Below are 20,250 nucleotides of genomic sequence, written 5' to 3' on the forward strand. Positions count from 1 at the left end.
AATTACTAGCTTCAAAACTTCCCATAAATTTTTCAATATCTAATTTTTTTTTATATTCCAAAAGCTGTAAGCATTTCTAAAATATATGCAGAGGGTATTATTTCCAAAAACTTTGTTGAAAATATGTTAAATGCTGTAAAATGGCAAAATTGTCAATATCCTGGCTGTCATTTTCCTGGCTTATAAATTCCAGGACATTAACACAGTTTTAAGAAGCATTTTTATCCACTATAGAGTAAAGAGGGAAAGCAAATATTAACCTAATACCCAATTTAATGAAGGATTGTGATATGCTCGTATGTAATTAAAGTTATTTATTTAATGATTAATTATTATACACAATTTTATTCTGTGCACATTAGCAACAAAAACATTTTTGATTCTTTCTACAGTGAATAAAAGAATTAATTTAAACAAATCATGGTCCATCTAACGCAAAGGCGTTAGGTTTTCGTTTAAAAAACACAGATAGTTAAAAATATAAGGGATAAACTAGGAACATCACTGTGCAATTTAATTCTGTCATAGTCTTTAAACGCTGCTTGGGTGTATAAATTAAGGAATGTAATAAAGTTGTTAAATAAAATGATTTAAATATTTTAAATTTAAATAATATTATAAACAATTTCAGATGTTAATTATAATAAAATTAATTTTAATGTAAATTTTTATAAAACTAATTAAAAAATTCCTAAGATTATCATTTTTATTGTAGAAGTTTTTGAGGTCGTTCTATTACTATTAAAGTTAACTTTATTATTCGTGCTGGCAAACAGACTGCTAATTACTTTAAGTGGCCGGGTAAAAGGACTGTCAAAATTTCTCAGAATATCTCAAATTCAAAACTGTCTGCTCCTTACCCAATATCTTCCAGGCATTTTGCTTCCTCTGAAAGCTTCAAGATTAATGAAATTTTAAAAAAATTGTTTTCTTTGTTTTATCTGCTTCTTTTCAAATTAAAGTGTAGTAAAGTTAAAAACTATCTCATTGTATGTGTGTGTTACTCTTTCACTTTCATTCTTCTTAACTAATTTGTTAAAATTCTTCACAATAATCATTTTTTGAATTTATTTACATAAAATGTTAAAATTAACATCTCAACTTTGTTGTTTTTTAGTTTCTTAAGTTGAGTTACTTAATAAAACAGTCATTTTGAGTTAATAGTAACTTCTAAGCTAATATGTCATTTTCCTGGCATTCAAAATTTGATAAATTTCTATTTTTTTCTTCTTTAGCAAATATCAATTAACTACACAGCTGTATGTAAGATATTAATAAATGTAACTAAATAAATATACAAAAGAAAAATTAGATTATTTTGAAGATTTTAAATTTGAAGAAATTTTTTTTCCAAAGAATCACCCATAAGCCAATTTGTTATTCAAAACCATTTTGAATATAGGTGTATATTTAGTTCTCCAGGAAAATACGTATCCTTAAAGTAGTGAAGCAGATACTACATTTAAAAAAAAATTGTTGTAGTTAACTACATTTGCAACAAATTAGGCGCAGTTTTAATAAACTACAAAAATAATATAGTTTTTCTGACCGCTGATCCTAAATCTGAGAGTTAAGAAGACGTACCGAAAGCTTTCCGAAGTCACAGATCAGATGCCTGCTGTCCGGATTCAAGGAGTTTTTGGCACTGAGTAGACCACCGCCGAGGCTGTTGTCACACAATCATACAAATAATAAGAACTCATTGGACTTCTTCGAAAACCTAGAAATATACAAACACCTTGTTGCTATATTATTCATATTACTTTAAAAAACACATACTTTATTCCAACTATTATTTTTCATTGCAAAATATTTTAATAATTAAGTATTGACAAATTGTTTTAAAATTTAATATTAAAAATAAACTTGGAACTATCATGGTTTTGCCTTTCAAATAGGAATTGTGTGTAGAAATATCATTTATGTTTTTTGAATTATATTGATTGAAATAATTAATTAAATTGCGCTTTTTTAGAAGTTATTATTTATTTTTTTACAACTATACAGGAACTGAGCATTGAAACAGTAGGACCTTCACATTTTTTTGTACATTATAAGCATATCCTCCAGTTACTAGAGAAATTCTGTGTTTTCAGAAAAAAATTTTTTTTGATAGTAACAAAAATGTTTAATAAATAGATTACATTAAATACAGGGGCTGGACAAAATAATGAAAACACTTTGATACTAATACATTTTTTTGATATTGATCAAAAAATATTTAAAGTATCAGCTTATAAATTGAGATGTCTTTAGATCATGCAATTTCTCATACATATAAATGAAGTTTAAACTTTGAGGTTTGTGGGACTGACAATAAGTTACAAACGGAAAAAAAAATTGAACAGCCTATGCTACGCTAAAAAATGTAATAAATTTGTCTACCTCTACATATAAACAACTCAAACAGATGTATGTACAGTGAGCAAAAATACAATCTGTATAACTTTCGCTCTAATGATCAACTTCGCTAATTAGGGCTAACTGTTAAGTTACGAAATCAAACACAAAAACGCACTTTATTACGTATGAATAAACATGGATTTTTTTACATAAAGGATTTTTTCTCTTAAAATCAGGGGGGGGGGTAGCCGCAATCACGCAATAGTGATCCTCATAGTATACTATCATCATCATAGTTGGCCAGACAGCCCAATGTGGGCCAATGCCTTCTCTGAAGATTTCTCCATATCGACTTCCGATTAATTTTCGATCTCCAATTCTTTTCATTAATTGCAAGAAAATCAGACTCCACCGCATCAGCCCATCTCAAAATACGTCTTCCCAGCTTTCTTGTTCCAGTGGGTCTAAAAAGCAATATCTTTTTTATTGTATTGTCATCACTCATTCACATCATGCGGGCCATACAATTCAACTCAATTTACTTTTATGCATTTAATAATACCAGGAAGTTTATAAATCTTGTACAGTTCAAAGTTCTCCTTCTCCAGTTATTGCTTTTATTTACACCGCCCAGTATAATGTAATTAGTAACTGCAAGTAGTATTAGTAGCTGCATTATGTTAAGAATTTTGATTAAAATAAGCAGACTTATTGGGCAGATCGAGTCAGTTTTTTATTTCAGGAGTCATTCTATTGTCAATAGTAATAATTGATCATAAGTAACTAAAACTCCTTACTGTTTCGAATTTATAAGAATCTATTTCAAGATAGGGGTCTGGGACACTGTTTCTTGAGAATAATATACTTATAATATGCTATTTTTCATTTCCTAGTTATTTCATTTAGAACACAGACTTAAAAGTTTTTATCGCAATTTAATTAATACAACACTAAACAATTCCTAATAGATTAATATCAATAAATAGTAGTGTTGTATTAAAAAAAATTAAAAAGCATCAGTCAGTCAGTATTCTTTTGTAATAGCAATCATATTTTATTAAGATTTTTAATTTATTTCGAGAATTTCTATGTCAAATAACAGTAAAGTAGGATTTCAATAATATTAAAGAAATGGAAATAAAAAATTGTAAGTTGCTAAATGATCCCTCCCGATTTGCCATTCAAAAATTTCATGATATGATTACTGTATTGATTGTAACCTATTATTTTTAAAACACTAAAAGAAACGATAGTAGTGAAACTACGAAATTCAACCTACATGATTTGTTGCTGGATTTTCTGAAAATAATAAATGAGTACATGAACTTGAATTCATCACCATTAAAATCAGATTGTGTATCAAATTTTCATTACTAACCGTTTTTTCTACAGATACAAATACTAGCTGTCTTATTGTTTCTTAAGTATGAATACAAGTAATAGAAATATTTATTATGTTCTAGATTTTTTGCCGAACTTCAAATCATGGAAAGTTCTCTCCTTTATTTTATTACAATATTAAGTACACGAGGTTGCTAATATTGACTACATGTGGTGGTTTAATCTTTAAGGGTCGCTATAACTATATAGGGTTGCTAAAACTCTAATTTTAAACCTGTTTCATTCGCCAAATGCTTAGAGATGAACATTAGTTAAAATTCAAGAGTCTGACCTTCAAAAATCTATTCATACCCCAAGTCAAAATTCTTGATGGTCCTATCAAAACATTTTGATGGTTTTTGCTGGGTTCAGTGCGATTCATGAGGGTCCAACATCATTCGATGGTCACCATCATCCAACATTTTCCATTGTGCGTTCATGGTTTTTGATATGCCAGCAAACTTCCATCATTCCATGATGGAAATTGCTACTTTAATACTATATGGTTGACCATCATGAGAGGTTTGACTCTCATTTTTATAAACTTTATTTTCATTAAACAAGCCCGATTAGCAGGAAAAATAAATATATTGACAGATGGATCCAAGAAGAGTGATGGAATGGGTGCTGCAACTGTACCAATATGAAGATGGCATAATCACATCAACCACACATTTGAAATTTAATTACTACAACGCTATATTCCAGGTTGAAGCAATAGCATAAAAGGAAGCCATCACTCACGCCATAAAACAACAACTCGCAAGTCAAACTACAATATGGTCAGACAGCATTTCAACACAATAATAGCACTTAAGAATTATAACAACACTCATCAAATTATACAGGACATCCAAAATCTACTTAATATTACTAATGGCCTCCAAATCTCATGGATTAAAGCACATAATAACGATGGAAACGAAAAAGCTGATAACTTAGCTAAAGCGGCATTTAATACGGGTCAATTTTTCAACATCAAAGTTCCCCATTCATTCATTAAGCTTATAGCTATAACACAAATTAAGAAGGACAAGGCAAAATTCATATATTGGAGAGAGGTTAAAATATAAGTTTAGAGGTGTTTATGACGTCCATAAATAAGATAACGTTTGAAGGCAAAATTCAAAATTCGGTTATTTTTCTTTTCAAAGAAATTGGCTAAAACCTTTTTAAGACGTAACTTTTTTTTGGTGGAAGGGCTAACGAAAATATTGTTTTGAGCAAACGAGTTCCCAAAATTAGACTAAAGTTTTGAGCTTAAATTCAAACTTGTTATTTGGTCAGAAATCAGATAAAGCTTCTCACTTATTTTTCAACGGTCAAGAAAAATTGTTTAGATGAGTAAACCCGCAGGTGGTCAGCATGCACCACGCGTAGAGTGGCAGAACTCATACCAATATTCCTTTCAATATCTTTGTTTGTTCAGCTAAGGAATGTGTGTTACTTTCTTATAGCTACTTTGTAATGAACTAATTTTAAAAAACAAAATCATTGATGAACATCTTCAAAAATTTTCAACTTAGATTTACAAATATTTAACATAACTTTTTCAGACGAACGCACTTACGAAAATTTGTAATTAATTTATGATTTTCGAGATGCATAATTACAACTTCTGATTCAAGAACTCCTTTCAGTCATAATTCTTTTTTGTTGGGTGATTTATAGAACTTTTTGTTGGGCTAATGACTTTCTAAATTGGGCTAAAAATTATCTAAAACCTATTTTGGTCATTAATTTTGTTTTAGTAATAAGTTTGTCAAAAGTTTTTATGTGCAACGCGAGCTAACAATTTTCTAAAATGGGCAATGTTTTGAAGCAAAATTTAATTTTGTATTTGCCCACTTTACATTTTAGCCCAAATTCGTTTTGGATTAAAAATTGTTCGGAAGGTTAACGATTTCCTACAATAATCTTAAATATGGTGGAATAGCATAGGGTGTTTTACATCATAATTTAACTAGAAACACAACTGGACCATAACTATTTTTTGGCTGATTAACATTTAAACTTTTGGTTCTTAGGACAAAAATCAGTTGAAACCTGTTTCTGTTGAGGCTCTTTTCCCATTTTTTATGGGTGGACTAACGAAATTTTTTGTCGTGTTGACATGAGAGATTAAATCCCCACAATAAGCTAATAGTTCGTAACGAAATTCATAAATTTAGTTTAAAAATTTGTTTAGTCAATCAAAAACTGGTACAAGAGCGAGTTTGTTATTCCAAAACACTTTTATCAAAATTGTTCGTTTCAATATTTTATCCTTTTCCGACAGCGAATATTTAATTTAAGATATGCGAAATTATCAGTTTTTTAATTGTTCTAGGCCATTTTATTTCATCTAAGAAATTAGGTACATCGAAAATACGTTCCGTTTGTTTAAAATATTATCAATGCTTTACGAGTATGCATTCGCTTATGAAGTTGTGATTAATTATCTATTTTTCGTAATGGCTAATCAATGTTAACGCTCAGCTGCAGCCACAGGGTCATTTTCTTTGCATCCATTGATTAACCTGTTAAGATTTGCCACCATTAAATTTGAAAAATCAGTAACATTTGAACTGCGTCTCTTTTCTAAACTAACATTAAAAGTAGTTGCCAAGAATCGCAACAAATTACTTTTTTTTTTGTATCGCATTACTCAGTCAGGGTTCGTAGCCAAGTATTTCAACAAAAAATAAGCACCTTTTAAGTACTTTTTAAGAACTCAAAAATATTTTTAAGCACTATATGCATTAACAAAATGCAAAATAATTTTCAAAGACTTAAGATGATCATGATAAAATAACTAGTTTCTGACAAAGAACTCTTTTCTTGATTTTATTAGCTATTATAAAATGATCGAGATATTTTTCGGTACGATATCAGAGGGTGAAAAATGAAGACTGAAATTAAGAATATCTTGCAAAGAGTTGCAAACGAGAGTGCAATAACCTCACCGATCCTAGCTCAGTAGACACACATGCAGACCCTCAAGTATTACTTAAAGCATGTAAAATGATTGGCGCTTTCAAACGCTATGGATCGATGGTCTATGACTATGGACCAAAAAAAATCTCATTTTCGAAAAGGGAAAGTTAAGCACTTTTTAAAGACACCCAATGACAAATGCACCCTTAAGGGGTTAAGGGGTATTAAGTAACGAAAATCAAAAATAAGCACATTTAAGTACTTTTTAAAAACGCTATGTACCATGTCACTATCCTACTTTTATAAAACAGTCGCTCACTGCACTACAAACTACGAAAAAATGTAGCGACTACAGTAGTTTCACTAGATATAGTGCGTTGCTTCCGACCACTGCAATACATTTTATGTCTTAATAGATTCCTCGTGCAATTATTTGCTGAATAAAAATGGGAGGGGCTAAAGAAATGCGTAAAAATACCAATAACCCAATATTGTTTACTTTAAATACTAATTTAAATTACTTTACTTTATTGTTTACTTTAAATACTAATTTAAATTACTTTACTTTAAATACTAATATTGCTTACTTTAAATACTAATTTAAATTACTTTACTTTAAGTACTAATATTGTTTACTTTAAATACTAATTTAAATTACTTTACTTTACTTTAAATACTAATATTGTTTACTTTAAATACCAATAACCCAATATTGTTTACTTTAATACATTAGAAAAATCGTGAAATCAGTTGCAGTAACTACCAAAAAAAAAATTGATGACAAAATCACTCGAATCGGACTCTTCAAAAAGAGGTTACTAAATGCGAATATTTTATTTTGAGATTCAGTTGTTGTAATAAATAATATCGTATTAAAAATATAGGATTTTAAAAACTGTGGAAATCAATAGTAATTAAAAAAATAAATAGACTAGAACTTTCGATCTCTATTTCAACTGTTGCTATAGTTGCCACTTCCAATATACTCAAATTGTTTTTTTTCTTGAACACAGCAGTTTAAGATAAATACTTTAAAAAAAATTATGAGTACTTTAAACCTTGCCTATTTTTAGATCTTAATTTATTAAAATAATTACAAATCAGAAGCATATTGTATATAAGTAATTTAAAAGTAATATAAATTATTGATTGAAAAAAAAATTAAATTAGTAGGATAGTGGTAAAATAAATTATTTTAACTTAATCAGGAAAATAAAAAAATAAGGAACAAAGACAGAGATATACCGTATATTCCGGCGTATAACGCGCACTTTTAATACAAAAAATAACATTGGAATTTACGGGTGCGCGGCATACGCCAAGTATAAAAAATTTTAGATAAAAAAAATTTAAATATAGAAAAATACTTTTATTTTGAAGAAATAACATACCTTTACCCATATACTTTATTGACTTTCGTTACTACATAAATAGTTCATTATATTCGTCTTCCGTTATTTCTTCAGGCACGTCATCACAATCTGTTTCGTCATCTGTGTTACCCCTCATCCATAAATAAACCTTCTGATCCGTTCAGATTATTTGAAATGCTGCATTTTTTGAATGATTTTCTAACCATCTCAGGCTTAATTTCATCCCATGCTTTTAATATCCATTCGCATACTGTTTCCAAACTTGCATGACGCATATGTCCCTCTTTCGTAAAGGTTTTCTCGCCCTCCAACATCCAAGTGATCCACTGTTTTTTAAAATTGCCTTTAAATGGTTTGTTTAAGCTGACGTCCAATGGCTGAACTAATGGTGTCAATCCGCCCGGAATAATTGCCATATCGGTGTTACATTTTTTCAAAAAATTTTTTGTATTATCTGTAAGGTGGGTCCTAAACATATCCCACACTAAAAGGCTTTCTGGTTTCCTAAATTTAAAAAAGTATTAGAAATTACGGGTGCGCGTTATACGCCGGGGCGGGTTATGCGCCGGAATAAACGGTATGTTCATTTTGAAATTACAATTGAAGCTATTGGATTATAAAATAAATTATAGATTATAATATTTAACAAATAAATACTTTCTAGTAGTAGATGGCACAGGTATATGTAGTACAGCATTCAATGCTTCCATGTTAGATGGCAAATTACAAGACAATTGTAGAGTTAAATCACAATCCCTATAGAAAAAAATATGTTTACAATTTCAAATATATTTTTGTTTGTATTAATTAATTTAAAATGAATCGAATAAACATCAGATTAACCAACTTTCAAAATTTAATGCTTAGTTAATCAAAGGTAATTTTTCTTGTATAACAGAAAGAATTTATTTATAACACTATATGCATGCTATCACTAAGTTCATGAAACTTCTTTTTCTCTCATTGGCAACAAAACGCTGAAAGAAACTTGATCTATAGTTGGGCAGAAGTAAAAAGTTAAAAGCTAACTTTTAATGTAAACCAGCAAACTGAGCTATACTTGTTTTTTAATTTGGTTTCTTAATATACATAGGTTACAATATAATTAAGACTTTTCTTTTTGTTTTCATGATGCTGCATAATCTATGCAGATCACTTAATAGTTTGTACACGAAAGAGAAATATTCTAATAAAGAGTCACACTGTCTTATTTAATCTATGAGCTGAGGTATTCATCAATGCCATACGGTGTCCAATATGTTAATCTGTTGCAACTCCAAACATTGAATTTTAATTTCTGTGTACATAGAAAAATTCATTGAATTATCCAGTCCAAATCTAATTACCAAGTAGTAGTACGGAAAAACTACTTGGTAGTATTTCAGTACCACTAAGTAGTATACCAAGAAGTTGGAAATTAAAGCTTTTACAAAATTTCTAAGAAGGAATTAAAAAGCACTGCAAGGAACTAGTATTTAATGAGCGAGTAAAATCAGCTCAAATAGCGAAGCAATCTGAAAGGGTTAACAAGCACAATCAGTGTGTACTATCATTACATTACAGTCGGACCTCTATTTAAAAAAGTCGCTAAATCCCGAGAATAAATTTGTTGCGAGGAAAATTAGCTAAATAGATAATCACCTTTAGAAATACATAAACAACACAAAACAGGTTATAAAATCATAAACACTAAATTAAAATAGCAATGGCTACACCTTTATCTTGTAAACTAGTATCTACTATTTATTCTATAAATCTTCAGCATAAAAGAAATCTGCATGAAAGCAAGAATAGAGCAAAGCATTATTCAGTACATGCTACATACATTTTCAACTAAAAAAAATGCTAAATTTATGTATAAAATTATAGCTGCATTTATTATAAAAGTAATTTTAAACATACATAACCACTTGCGTTCTTAAGTTTAATTACTACTGATAAAACCCGTTAATCTAGTCTGAGTTTTTTGCTTGAAATGCAAACAAAAAGGGATTTTGCTGCTTTTTCTAAAAGTTATGTGGCTGCGAAAATCAATTCAAGGTCATTTCCTTCATAAAATGCGTCAACAAGTTTGAAATGTTCTGAATATTTCAGAACATTTCAAACACGTGGATCTCAAAGAAAAGTTCGTTAAATAGAAAATTCACTTCTATTTGGAAGTTATTTTACCAAGAAATTTCCAAAATGTTCTTAGTTTCTTGAAGAAAAAAAATCCCAAAATAGAGAAATTCGCAAAATGGAAGTTCGTTAAAAAGAAGTCCGACTGTAATTAAAAAATATTGCAATGAAAACTTGTGATAAAACCAAAATAATGAATTAAAAAGAATTTCTTATTGTTAATAGATTTCAGAATATATATTATTTATTGCTATCATGTACATTCAAAAATTTCTTTTAGGCATTAGCAATATGAGTAACTACAGGTTGATTGCAATTTGTAACCCTGAGTTGAGGAAAAGCTTCTGCAAAATACAATTGTATTTTGCTTGTACGACTAATTTCATTTTTTGTGAGGTAAAAACTTACCTGCCATTAAAGAAATGAATAATATTTTACTCAGTGAGTTAACTGTGATGCTATTGGCGTGTATAGAATCTATTTTGGAAGTTATATTAATGTTTTAAGGAATATTTGATCTTGAATTTTATGAGATTCGATTTGGCTACTTTAAATATTTAGAAGGATTTGGAAACCAAGCAGTCATTTTTTTATACATATAAATCACTCATTAGAAGAATTATCAATAATAGATTATTTATCCTACCTATGGCAAGTAAAATACATAAATAAAAAATACAGCTATTTTTATAAATATTTCTTTAAAAAAATCCTTATTTTACTTCATTTAATTTTCGAAAAAAAACAGCTAGCTTTTTTGTATTGCATTGCAATATGGTAGTAGTTACAGAATAATATGAAAAAGAATGAAAAGATCATAAAATCAATTTGCATTCTGCATAGTTATATTAAGAAAAATATCAAACATTAGTGACTAGACTATGCTTACATCCATAATATTAAATCTTAAAATAAATTTTTAAGAAAATTGACATGTATTGTAAATTATGCTAAAATTGGCATATTTGCTAAGCTCTAAAATAGGCTATAGTATCTAAAGTTAGCTTGCAAGTTAATAAAAAATGAAGAGTCAATGCAATAATCCAAGTTAATAAAAAATTTAACTTGTATAAACAAAAATAGTTATAAAATGCATGTTCTTTTTTGGATTAAAAATGAATAATCAATTCAGATTATAATTATTAAAAAAAAGCAGTGTTATTACAAACCGAATTTTAAATTAAAATTATCATAAAAAACTCATATTTAAAAAAAAAAAAACTCCTTTAAATAACAAATTTAATAATACTCAGCAGTTAAGAAAAAAGAAAGTCACCTGTTCTTATCCACATCTTCAACAATCGAAAGCAGTCTAAATGGCACAAATGATGCACTAGTCGTGGAATAATAAGTTATTGCTTTGACCTGAAAAAAAAATTAACAATCATTAACAATTTCAAACAATTATAAACCATTACATATTATCAGCGCATAAAAGATAGAATATCTAAATAATGCAATAAAGCTAGAAAATATTGCAATTTTTAAGATTATGATTTAAGTCTATTAAAAAAGCTTCATAGAAGTAAAATATAAAAAGTAAAATCACAATCAACTATATGTTTATAACATAAAAGGTAGACTGAATAATCTTTTATAGAAAGATAGTATTATAGATCAAACTCTTTTTCACAAAACTAAATTGGTATAATTAGGTAGAGATCAAAAGGGAATAAGAAACAAATAATTATTTTCGTTATACAGGTGACTAAAATATTGAATGTTAGCAAAATTAATTCTATTGTGGCACAGTGCCTTGTTGATTCTGATGTGAATGTTTAGTGAGGAAAAAAATTATGACTGCGAATCAAACTCGGGGGTTTATGATTGTAATAAGCAAGGGGTGAAGTCTCAAAGTCTAGTAAAAAATAGTTAGAAGAAATATATTATAAAATATAGAAATTTAAAAAAGAAAATATGAAACAAAATTTAAGAAAATATTCCATATGTTAAATTGATTTATAACGCACTGATGTAGAAATCATCAATAGTATAATCAAAGAAACTAAAAATAAGTTGAAACTATAAATAGTATTCTCAAAAATATTTAATAGTTTATGAAACTGCATGCTAAAATTTGAATTTCATGAAAGCCTCAGTATTTTAGTACACTTAAATATTATTCATTGGCTGTAGAAATATTATTTGTTATTAATTTAATATACTTTATTTCTTAACAGTAAATTTATTAGATGTGAAAATAAAATTAAATCTATCTTATTATTCATCATGTCACATTCCTATTATAAAAACAACTTAATTCAAAGGAATGTAAACAATTTTTCAAATTAAATACAACTTCTAACAGAGAATATTAAAATGATATCAAAATTTTTATATTTTAATTTGAATTTTACATTCGAATATTTTTAGTTTTGTGCAGATAATGTAGAAAAAATTAAACCAAAATCAAATAAAATTCAAACTGATTTTCTGCTGAAGACATACAGGGTGCGCAGTCACACTTTTCAGCAAAAATAAACACCTTTTAAGTACTTTTTTATGACTTAAAAATTATTTTTAATCATTTTCGAAAAAAAAAAAACATAATTAGGATCTGTGCAGTAGTAACAATTATTTTTTCTATCGTTTAAGGTTCTTAATTCATTAACATAAAATCAATAAAATTCAAAAACTTTACATAATCATGATAAAATAACCAGTTTCTGATAAATGTTGCAGAGAAAATTGAAAAAAATCATGTATTTTTGCAATTTAGAATGACAAACAACGCGGCAAAAAAAAATCTTTTTTAAAAGACAGAAAATTAAACACTTTTTACATATCCCGAATAAAAAAGAACCTTTAAAGACTTTCAAAAAATGCAAATCAAAAATAAGCCCCTTTTAGGAATGCTACGCACCCTGTGCATAACCATCATGTATTAACAATGCATTAAAAACAAAAAACATTATTACAAATGTTTACTTCAAAAGAAACAAGCATTCAAATATTTATCAATGAAAAGAATTATTCATTCATAAAAAACACTTAAATTAATCTAAAACAAATTTTAAACAGATAAAGAACTAATTATTGTTATTTATAACTTCATATAGACACAAACTATGAAAATAAGAAAATACAAATTTCTTTTTTTTAGAAGTTTGTTACTTATAAATAATAGAACAGTAAATAAATAAGAATATTAATCAAAAAAATAATCTTGCAAAATTTTTAAAAAATATAAAAAACAAGTTAAAAAATTTTGCTAAAATAAAAATTACCTTTCATTACGTCACCTTGTTTTAAATTATCTTCTAAATTCACAGTTATTTTATGACTAAGCGGAAAGAAGCTTTTCAAGAGTATCATTCCATGCAATTCGTACTTTTGAATTATTCCCTGAAAATTAATAAGTTTTAAAATGGTAAGAAATTCATCAAGCTGTCCTTAAAAAAACGAATCACATTTAACAATAAGTAAAATAAATCAAAATTTTCTTTAAATTAAAAACTACTACAAACATTATTTCCAAAAAAATGAAAAGTTTCCAAATTAACTCAAAATAAATTGCATTTAAAAAGTTAAGATATGATATCTTACTTAAAATAGTTGATCCAAGGTCAGAAAAAAATTTCTACAGAAGCAGCACACAATTTTTTTTTGTGAAAAGAAAGAAAATTTTCATATTAAATTAACTAACTTTTGAACTTTACAAAGACAATTTCATAGAACTCAACTGATATGGCGCAGATACTAAAGAAGCTACTTCAAAAATATCATTTTTAGTCTTATAAAATGTCATGCAATATTGTTTTAGACTTTATCTGTGTTTCAAACTATTTTCCTAAGAAGAAATAATTCTTAAGCAAAAATTACAAAATATAAGCCAATTTTTAAAAATAGCTGTTTAATATTATATATATGTAGGTTTCAATACCATAGAACAATCTTTTTCTTATTCACATGCATTCCGGAGACCTCTGCGCGAAGGCAGCTCTCACGAGTCATGTCAATAAAACTGCTATATCCTTCTATCCTTTTTATTCCTATTAAATTGTTATGTTTGCTAAATTATCGTCGTTATTTACTCCTATGCTGCACTAACTCCCACACACATATATATATATATATATATATATATATATATATATATATATATATATATATATATATATATATATATATATAGTCGGACTTCTATTTAATGAATTTTTCTTTGAGAACCACCTATCCCTATTTCTCAAAATATTTCAAACTTGTGGATGTATTTTATGGAGAAAATGACCTTGAATTGATTTTCGAAGCCATTTAACATTTAGAGAATCCCTTTCCTCTCTTGTTTGCATTATTAACAAAAAACTCAGACAAAATTAACAGATTTTATCAGTAGCAATTAAACTTAAGATGGTATTGCATGTGCAAAATTAATTATATAATAAATGCAGCTATAATTTTATACATAAATATAAATTTCTTCAGTTGAAAACGTATGTAACATGATAGTATAACACTGAAGTTGTTTGTTTGTTTAGTTGTTGTAATGCTGTTGTTTGTTTGTTGAAGTTGTTGTAATGTTTACCTCTATTCCTGCTTACAATTTATAAAATAAACAGTATATACTAGTTTACAAGATAAAGGTGTATCAATTGCTATTTAATTAAGTCTAGTGTTTATGAATTTAAAACCTGTTTTGTGTTAGCTTTTAAAAAGGTATTTCCTTTTTAAGGAATTTTCCATGTATCGAATTTATTATCAGGATTTAGTGTCATCTTTAAATAGAGGTTCGATTGTATAGATATAACTTTACAATATATGCAATATATCAAAACTTTATTAATTAGAGCACTCAAAGAATTGACTAAGAGCTGCAGTCATTTAGATTGATAATTCTTAGCCACTTTAGTCTTGAGCAATAATCTTCAAATCTTTCTTTATTCTTGAAAGTTTTGTGTTTAGAGATAAATAAATTTAAAGAAATATCAATATTAAAAAGCACATCCTGATTTTCAAATTTTTTTTAAGGAAAATGGATAACTACAAAAAAATTTACTTATCAGTTCAAAATGCTTTTCAGATGGTATTTACATTGGTAATTCACAATCGTTTGAATAAAAAAAATACTTAAATAGTTATTTTTCCAAAAAAAAATATACATAGAAAGGAAAAATAAAGCAATAAATTGAATAGAAAATAATTTTGAATTAAAAAGAATATAGCCTCAATTTATTTCAACAATCCCTCAGTACAACAAAACATTTTGAAATAACTCAACATTGTTTTATGAATATCTAAGAAATGATGGCATTGCACTTATAGGAAAAGCAACAAAGAAATGATATTCAGAAAATTTCCAGGTAAGGAACAATTCGTAAAATTTTAAAAATATCAAATTCAACAAAACAAAAGGTTTTAAGCGTGGTAACATTATAATAAAAAAAAGTAATAAGTTCATAGGTCTTCTCTTAATATAATTTTAAAAGTATACACCCATAAGCAGTACTTAAATATAAATTTAGATACATAAGGAAAAAACAATTATGCAAGGATTATTTAGTTAAGAAATAAACTATGCTTTTATAAATTGAGCCACCGTTTCACAAAGAATGGGTAGGAATTGGCTTGGTAATAATTGTTTTTGAAAATCAGAGTTACGTTTAAAACACTTATTGTTGTTGTAGGCCATTAGGGTGTGATTGCATTTGTTTTCTAGTGGCACAATCTATAACCAAGAATTTGACTTCTGCCACATCCAGACCCCATTTTCACGAACACGAGTCCTGTACACTGCTAACCAGAATATCCCGTTAAAACACTTGCTTTTCACATTAAACAAAACACTTATTTCAAGCATGTTTTTTTAAACATTATTCTGTGTTAAGTTCAAAAATTGACATAGAAAATTCTAAGTCAGAGAAGCAACTATATCTTTAGTACAAAAACCATTAAAACAAATTATTTGCTTACAGCAACTGAACCTAAATTGGCGATTATTTTAGCTCATTAAAAAGATATTGATAAAAAAGTGTTTCCAGCAAGTCTCATGCAGTTTAACGCCCACAAAATTTCCAACAAGGTTTTTTTTTGTAGAAATAAAAATACGACTACTTTTGGGGTTGCTAAAGCAGCAAAACTTGTAACAATATTCAAAGATTTTACAAAATAATACATTTTTATGTTTTCAAAGTAAACGTACTTTAAAATAATTATTTCTTACTTTGCAAATAAAAACAATTTTAATGCATACATGAAAATATTAAATCTGCACGAATATCCCTTGCATTAAAAAAAGTATTTTTAGAAAGAAAAATATGACTATTCTTTTTTTATGCAATGTATATGTAGAAGGAAACAAATTGTAGAAAGAAAAATAAGACTATTGGTGGGTTGCTAAAGCAGCAAAATTTGTAACAATATTCGAAGCTCCTATGAAATAAAATATTTCATGTTTCCAAAGTAAAAGTGCTTTAAAACAAATTTCTTTCACATTGTACAAAAAAAACAATTTTAACACATACATGAAAATATAAAATATGCACGAATATTTCTTGCATTTAAAAATAATTGTAGAAAAAAAATATCACTATTCTTTCTATATTTCTTTCTACAAAGTATTTGTAGGAAGAAAAAAAATAGGACATTTGGGGGATTGTTAAAGCAACGATATTCAAAGTTCTTATAATACATTTTTATATTACTAAAACAAATGGGCTTTAAAATAAATTTCTTTCACTTTATAAAAAAAATTTTTTTAATGCATACATGAAAGAATAAAATATGCACAAATATTCCTTGCAGTAAAAAAATGTTTTATGCAAAACACTTATTTCTACAATCATTTCATTTCATAGAATGCGAAACATATAAAATTTTTTTAATGCTAATTAATATAAAATGGATAAACTAAATAATGTTGTAAAATTTTAAACTGACTATGTTTTGATATCGAATAATTTATTACCTCTTCAGAAATATGGACCACTATTTTTTCAATAACTTCAACAAACACTTCATTCTTCAAGTTCTATAAATGAAAAATTCAGTTAAATTTAACTTTTTGGAAAAAAATTAAGGAAAAAAACTAAATAAATAAACAAGCAATGCTTTTAAATCACTCACTGATACAGTATGCACTTTCTTCGATACTTTAAATTGTTTAATATCCACTAGTTTCTCTAATTTTTGCATGAAATTAGTTGTATTTTATTTGTATCAGTTAAAATATTAAAATTTTCTAGTTAAATTTTTTTAACAATAAAATAGCATTTCCTTCTGCTGAAAACAAATTATAAATGCCAAAACTGTTTTAAGAGTTCATGATTTATTAAAAAAAGGAAATTTAAGTTTTTAGAAAAACAAAATGCAAGGAAAATTACAGTGAACTAATATTACTTGCATTATAAATTTAGAGCTTTCTGAATTTGTTTTCAACTAAAGTGGAATAATCTTTTAAAAAAAGTTCACAGAACAATAACTCATTTTCAAATAGTTTACGTACATGAATTTTTTATTATTCAATAACTACACATCCTACTGTTTTGTTGGGTGAAAAGTTTTTACAAAGTCTTCCTAATAAAATATTTGTAAAGGAATTTTAATTAATAATTCAAAAAGCGATTTTGATTCAAGTTTTAATCTGTCATATATATTGCATGATATAGACTGAAGCAGTGCAATAACACCTTATAAATTTGTCAGATTTAGTAAAAATATCAATAAAACTGCATTTTTTACAAATCTAAAAGATAAGACTAAAAAATATAGTTTACTGCAGAATTTAAAGTTTTAATAAAATGTGAAAACAAATTTATCAAGCAAACTGAAATAGATTCTTATTTTACTATTATTTTTTCTTACTTTATTATGCTTGGTATAAACAAATAAAACAAATTATTCAGAAGATAACTAGAAAATGATGAATTTGAAGAATTTAACTAAATACTTTTCAATACTCAAAATCTTATTTACTTACTGTAAGCAAATGTAACAAATCTAAAACAAAAGTTACAATACTAAAAGTTTTAATGAGTCAAAGAAAGAAAGTAACAGCTGAAAAATGTTTGACTTAATGATTAGATTTTCATTACTAATATAAAATGTTAATAACTTTAGAATTATTAACGGTCTAAATTATGCAAAGAAATTTGTATAGACAATATTTTAAACAGAAAAATCAGTCACGAAAACGTCTTCAAATAACCTTTCTATCTTAACACTCAAGGAGGACATCTCTTAAATCTAATCCCAATAGAAACCAGTCAAATGTTTGGTTCTTTAATGTTAATTTTACTTTTTGCATATGTCTTAAGAACTATTTTAGAAAATAAAACAAAATTGCACGAAACTCGTTTATCTAAAGAGTCTCATACAGATCATAATTTTGTGAAATTATTTCCTGTTCTATTATTTATTATTTAGTTGCATCAAAAATTATTAAAGTATTTTTTTGAGCTTGATGCACTGTACTTAATAAGTAGTTTTGCATAAAAAATCACGCATTAACTGATGCTTCTTTTTTTAAAGATTACATAAACTGCATTTATTTAATAAAGAATCTAATATAAAAATATACATAAAAGAAAACATACCATCAGCTGAGATCTAGATTTTACTAATGGTCTTCCTGAAGCCAGATTAGGAATAAAATTTTTTCCCAGATCAAACTAAAAAAAAGAAGAAAGAAAAAATTAGAATTTGAATTTCTTTTATTTACCAAACTATGATAACTTAATATGTTAATAAACTGACTACCTTGATAAGTTTACATTTTACATTTCACTCTTAGCAAATTATCAATTTCAATAAGAAAAAAACTTCCTAACTTAACACTTGATCTTGAACTATTGCTTAGAATTTGATATATACTTACTAACTTACTTTTCGACTCTACATATATATTATATATATATATGTGATGGAGGAGAAAAATAGAGATAAGAGCTTTTTATATATTTCCCACACATGGAATGTTGCATACAAGGGGGGGGGGGACAACCTGCGGCTCTCGAGGTACATGCTGCTCTTTGAAGCTTTAAAATGAAATTTAAATAAGCAATTTTGATGACCTTTAGCGATACAGCTAATAATGTGGCTGAAGGTTGTTTTGTTATTGAATGGAATATTGCTCATGCAAAACGCCCGTATTGAGAGGGAGAGTTTATTAACAAAAAACTTGGAAGATGTTCTTAAAGTTTTAGATCCAAATAGTGCAGCAGTGCACCAAGTTGTTTCGCAAAGTCCCCTCTCGAGACACACAGCTTAATGACGCATAACTGCGATTAATACAGCTCTTGCATATAATTTAAAACATGATCGGAAGAACTATATTGCATTCAGCTTAGCCCTTGACGAATCGACAGATATCACAGAACTTCCGCAATTGGCAGTTTTCATACGTTTTGTTTAACGTGACTTGGTCGTTAAAGAAGAATTATTAGATTTATTAGCACTTCAACCCGCTTGAGTCGCTGAGGTGATGATATTAAAAATTTAATAGATTCCATAATGAAAACTTTTGATGTGCTTCTTAATAAATTTGTAAGCATTGCAAGTGATGGAGCTCCGGCAATGTTGGGTAAAAAAATCAGTCTTGTTGGGCTTTTAAGAGATGATTCTCAAATTCCAAAATTCATACCGATAAAAAAAGGCTGCTTGTCGAATTATTTCAATATTCGGAACAATGTACTTATGTGAATCATTTTATTCCACTTTAAAATTCGTGAAATCCAAATCATCAGTATTACCTAACCAGCCTCTTAAAGAATTACTGAGAAGTGCTGTCACCAATTATTCACCAAATTTTAAAGAATTATCAAGAGAAGTAAAATAAATGTGTTTAATTTTTAATATTTTAATTCAATACACATATTTTGTACTTTTATTTATATGCCTACAATAAATATAATTTCTGTAAAAATAATTATTTTAATACCTTTTTTGCATACCTTTTAAATAAGTGTTTAGTTGCGGCTCGCGAAAAATTTCAAATTTTGAAAAATGGCTCGACTATCAAGGAGCACTGCCACCCCTGTTCTATACCATCAAGCTAAGGGTTGTCTCTATGGAAGTAGAATAATACCATGCTTAACACGCTATGAAAACTTAAGCATTTATTTTGTTACATACATTGTTTTCATATAACTAAATTTTTTAGATAAATAATATTTATTCTTGCTTT

The 20,250-nt window shown here is 27.2% G+C and overlaps 1 protein-coding gene across 1 annotated transcript in view; it reads right to left on the reverse strand.

The window, feature by feature from the left end:
- LOC147801909 (uncharacterized) overlaps nucleotides 1-20,250 on the reverse strand; it is a 39,677-nt gene that overhangs the window by 9,942 nt on the left and 9,485 nt on the right. The window contains exons 2-4 of the mRNA XM_087154534.1: nucleotides 17,035-17,097; nucleotides 11,407-11,495; nucleotides 8,670-8,768 (exon numbers count right to left, since the gene is read on the reverse strand). Coding sequence (XP_087010660.1) covers nucleotides 8,670-8,768; nucleotides 11,407-11,495; nucleotides 17,035-17,097 — 251 coding nt within the window. The remainder of the gene's footprint in view (nucleotides 1-8,669; nucleotides 8,769-11,406; nucleotides 11,496-17,034; nucleotides 17,098-20,250) is intronic.

This window comes from Parasteatoda tepidariorum, chromosome 11, assembly GCF_982258835.1.
Source record: "Parasteatoda tepidariorum strain Cologne lab strain chromosome 11, Ptep-v5.0, whole genome shotgun sequence".
In the NCBI taxonomy this organism is placed as follows: Eukaryota; Metazoa; Arthropoda; class Arachnida; order Araneae; family Theridiidae; genus Parasteatoda; species Parasteatoda tepidariorum.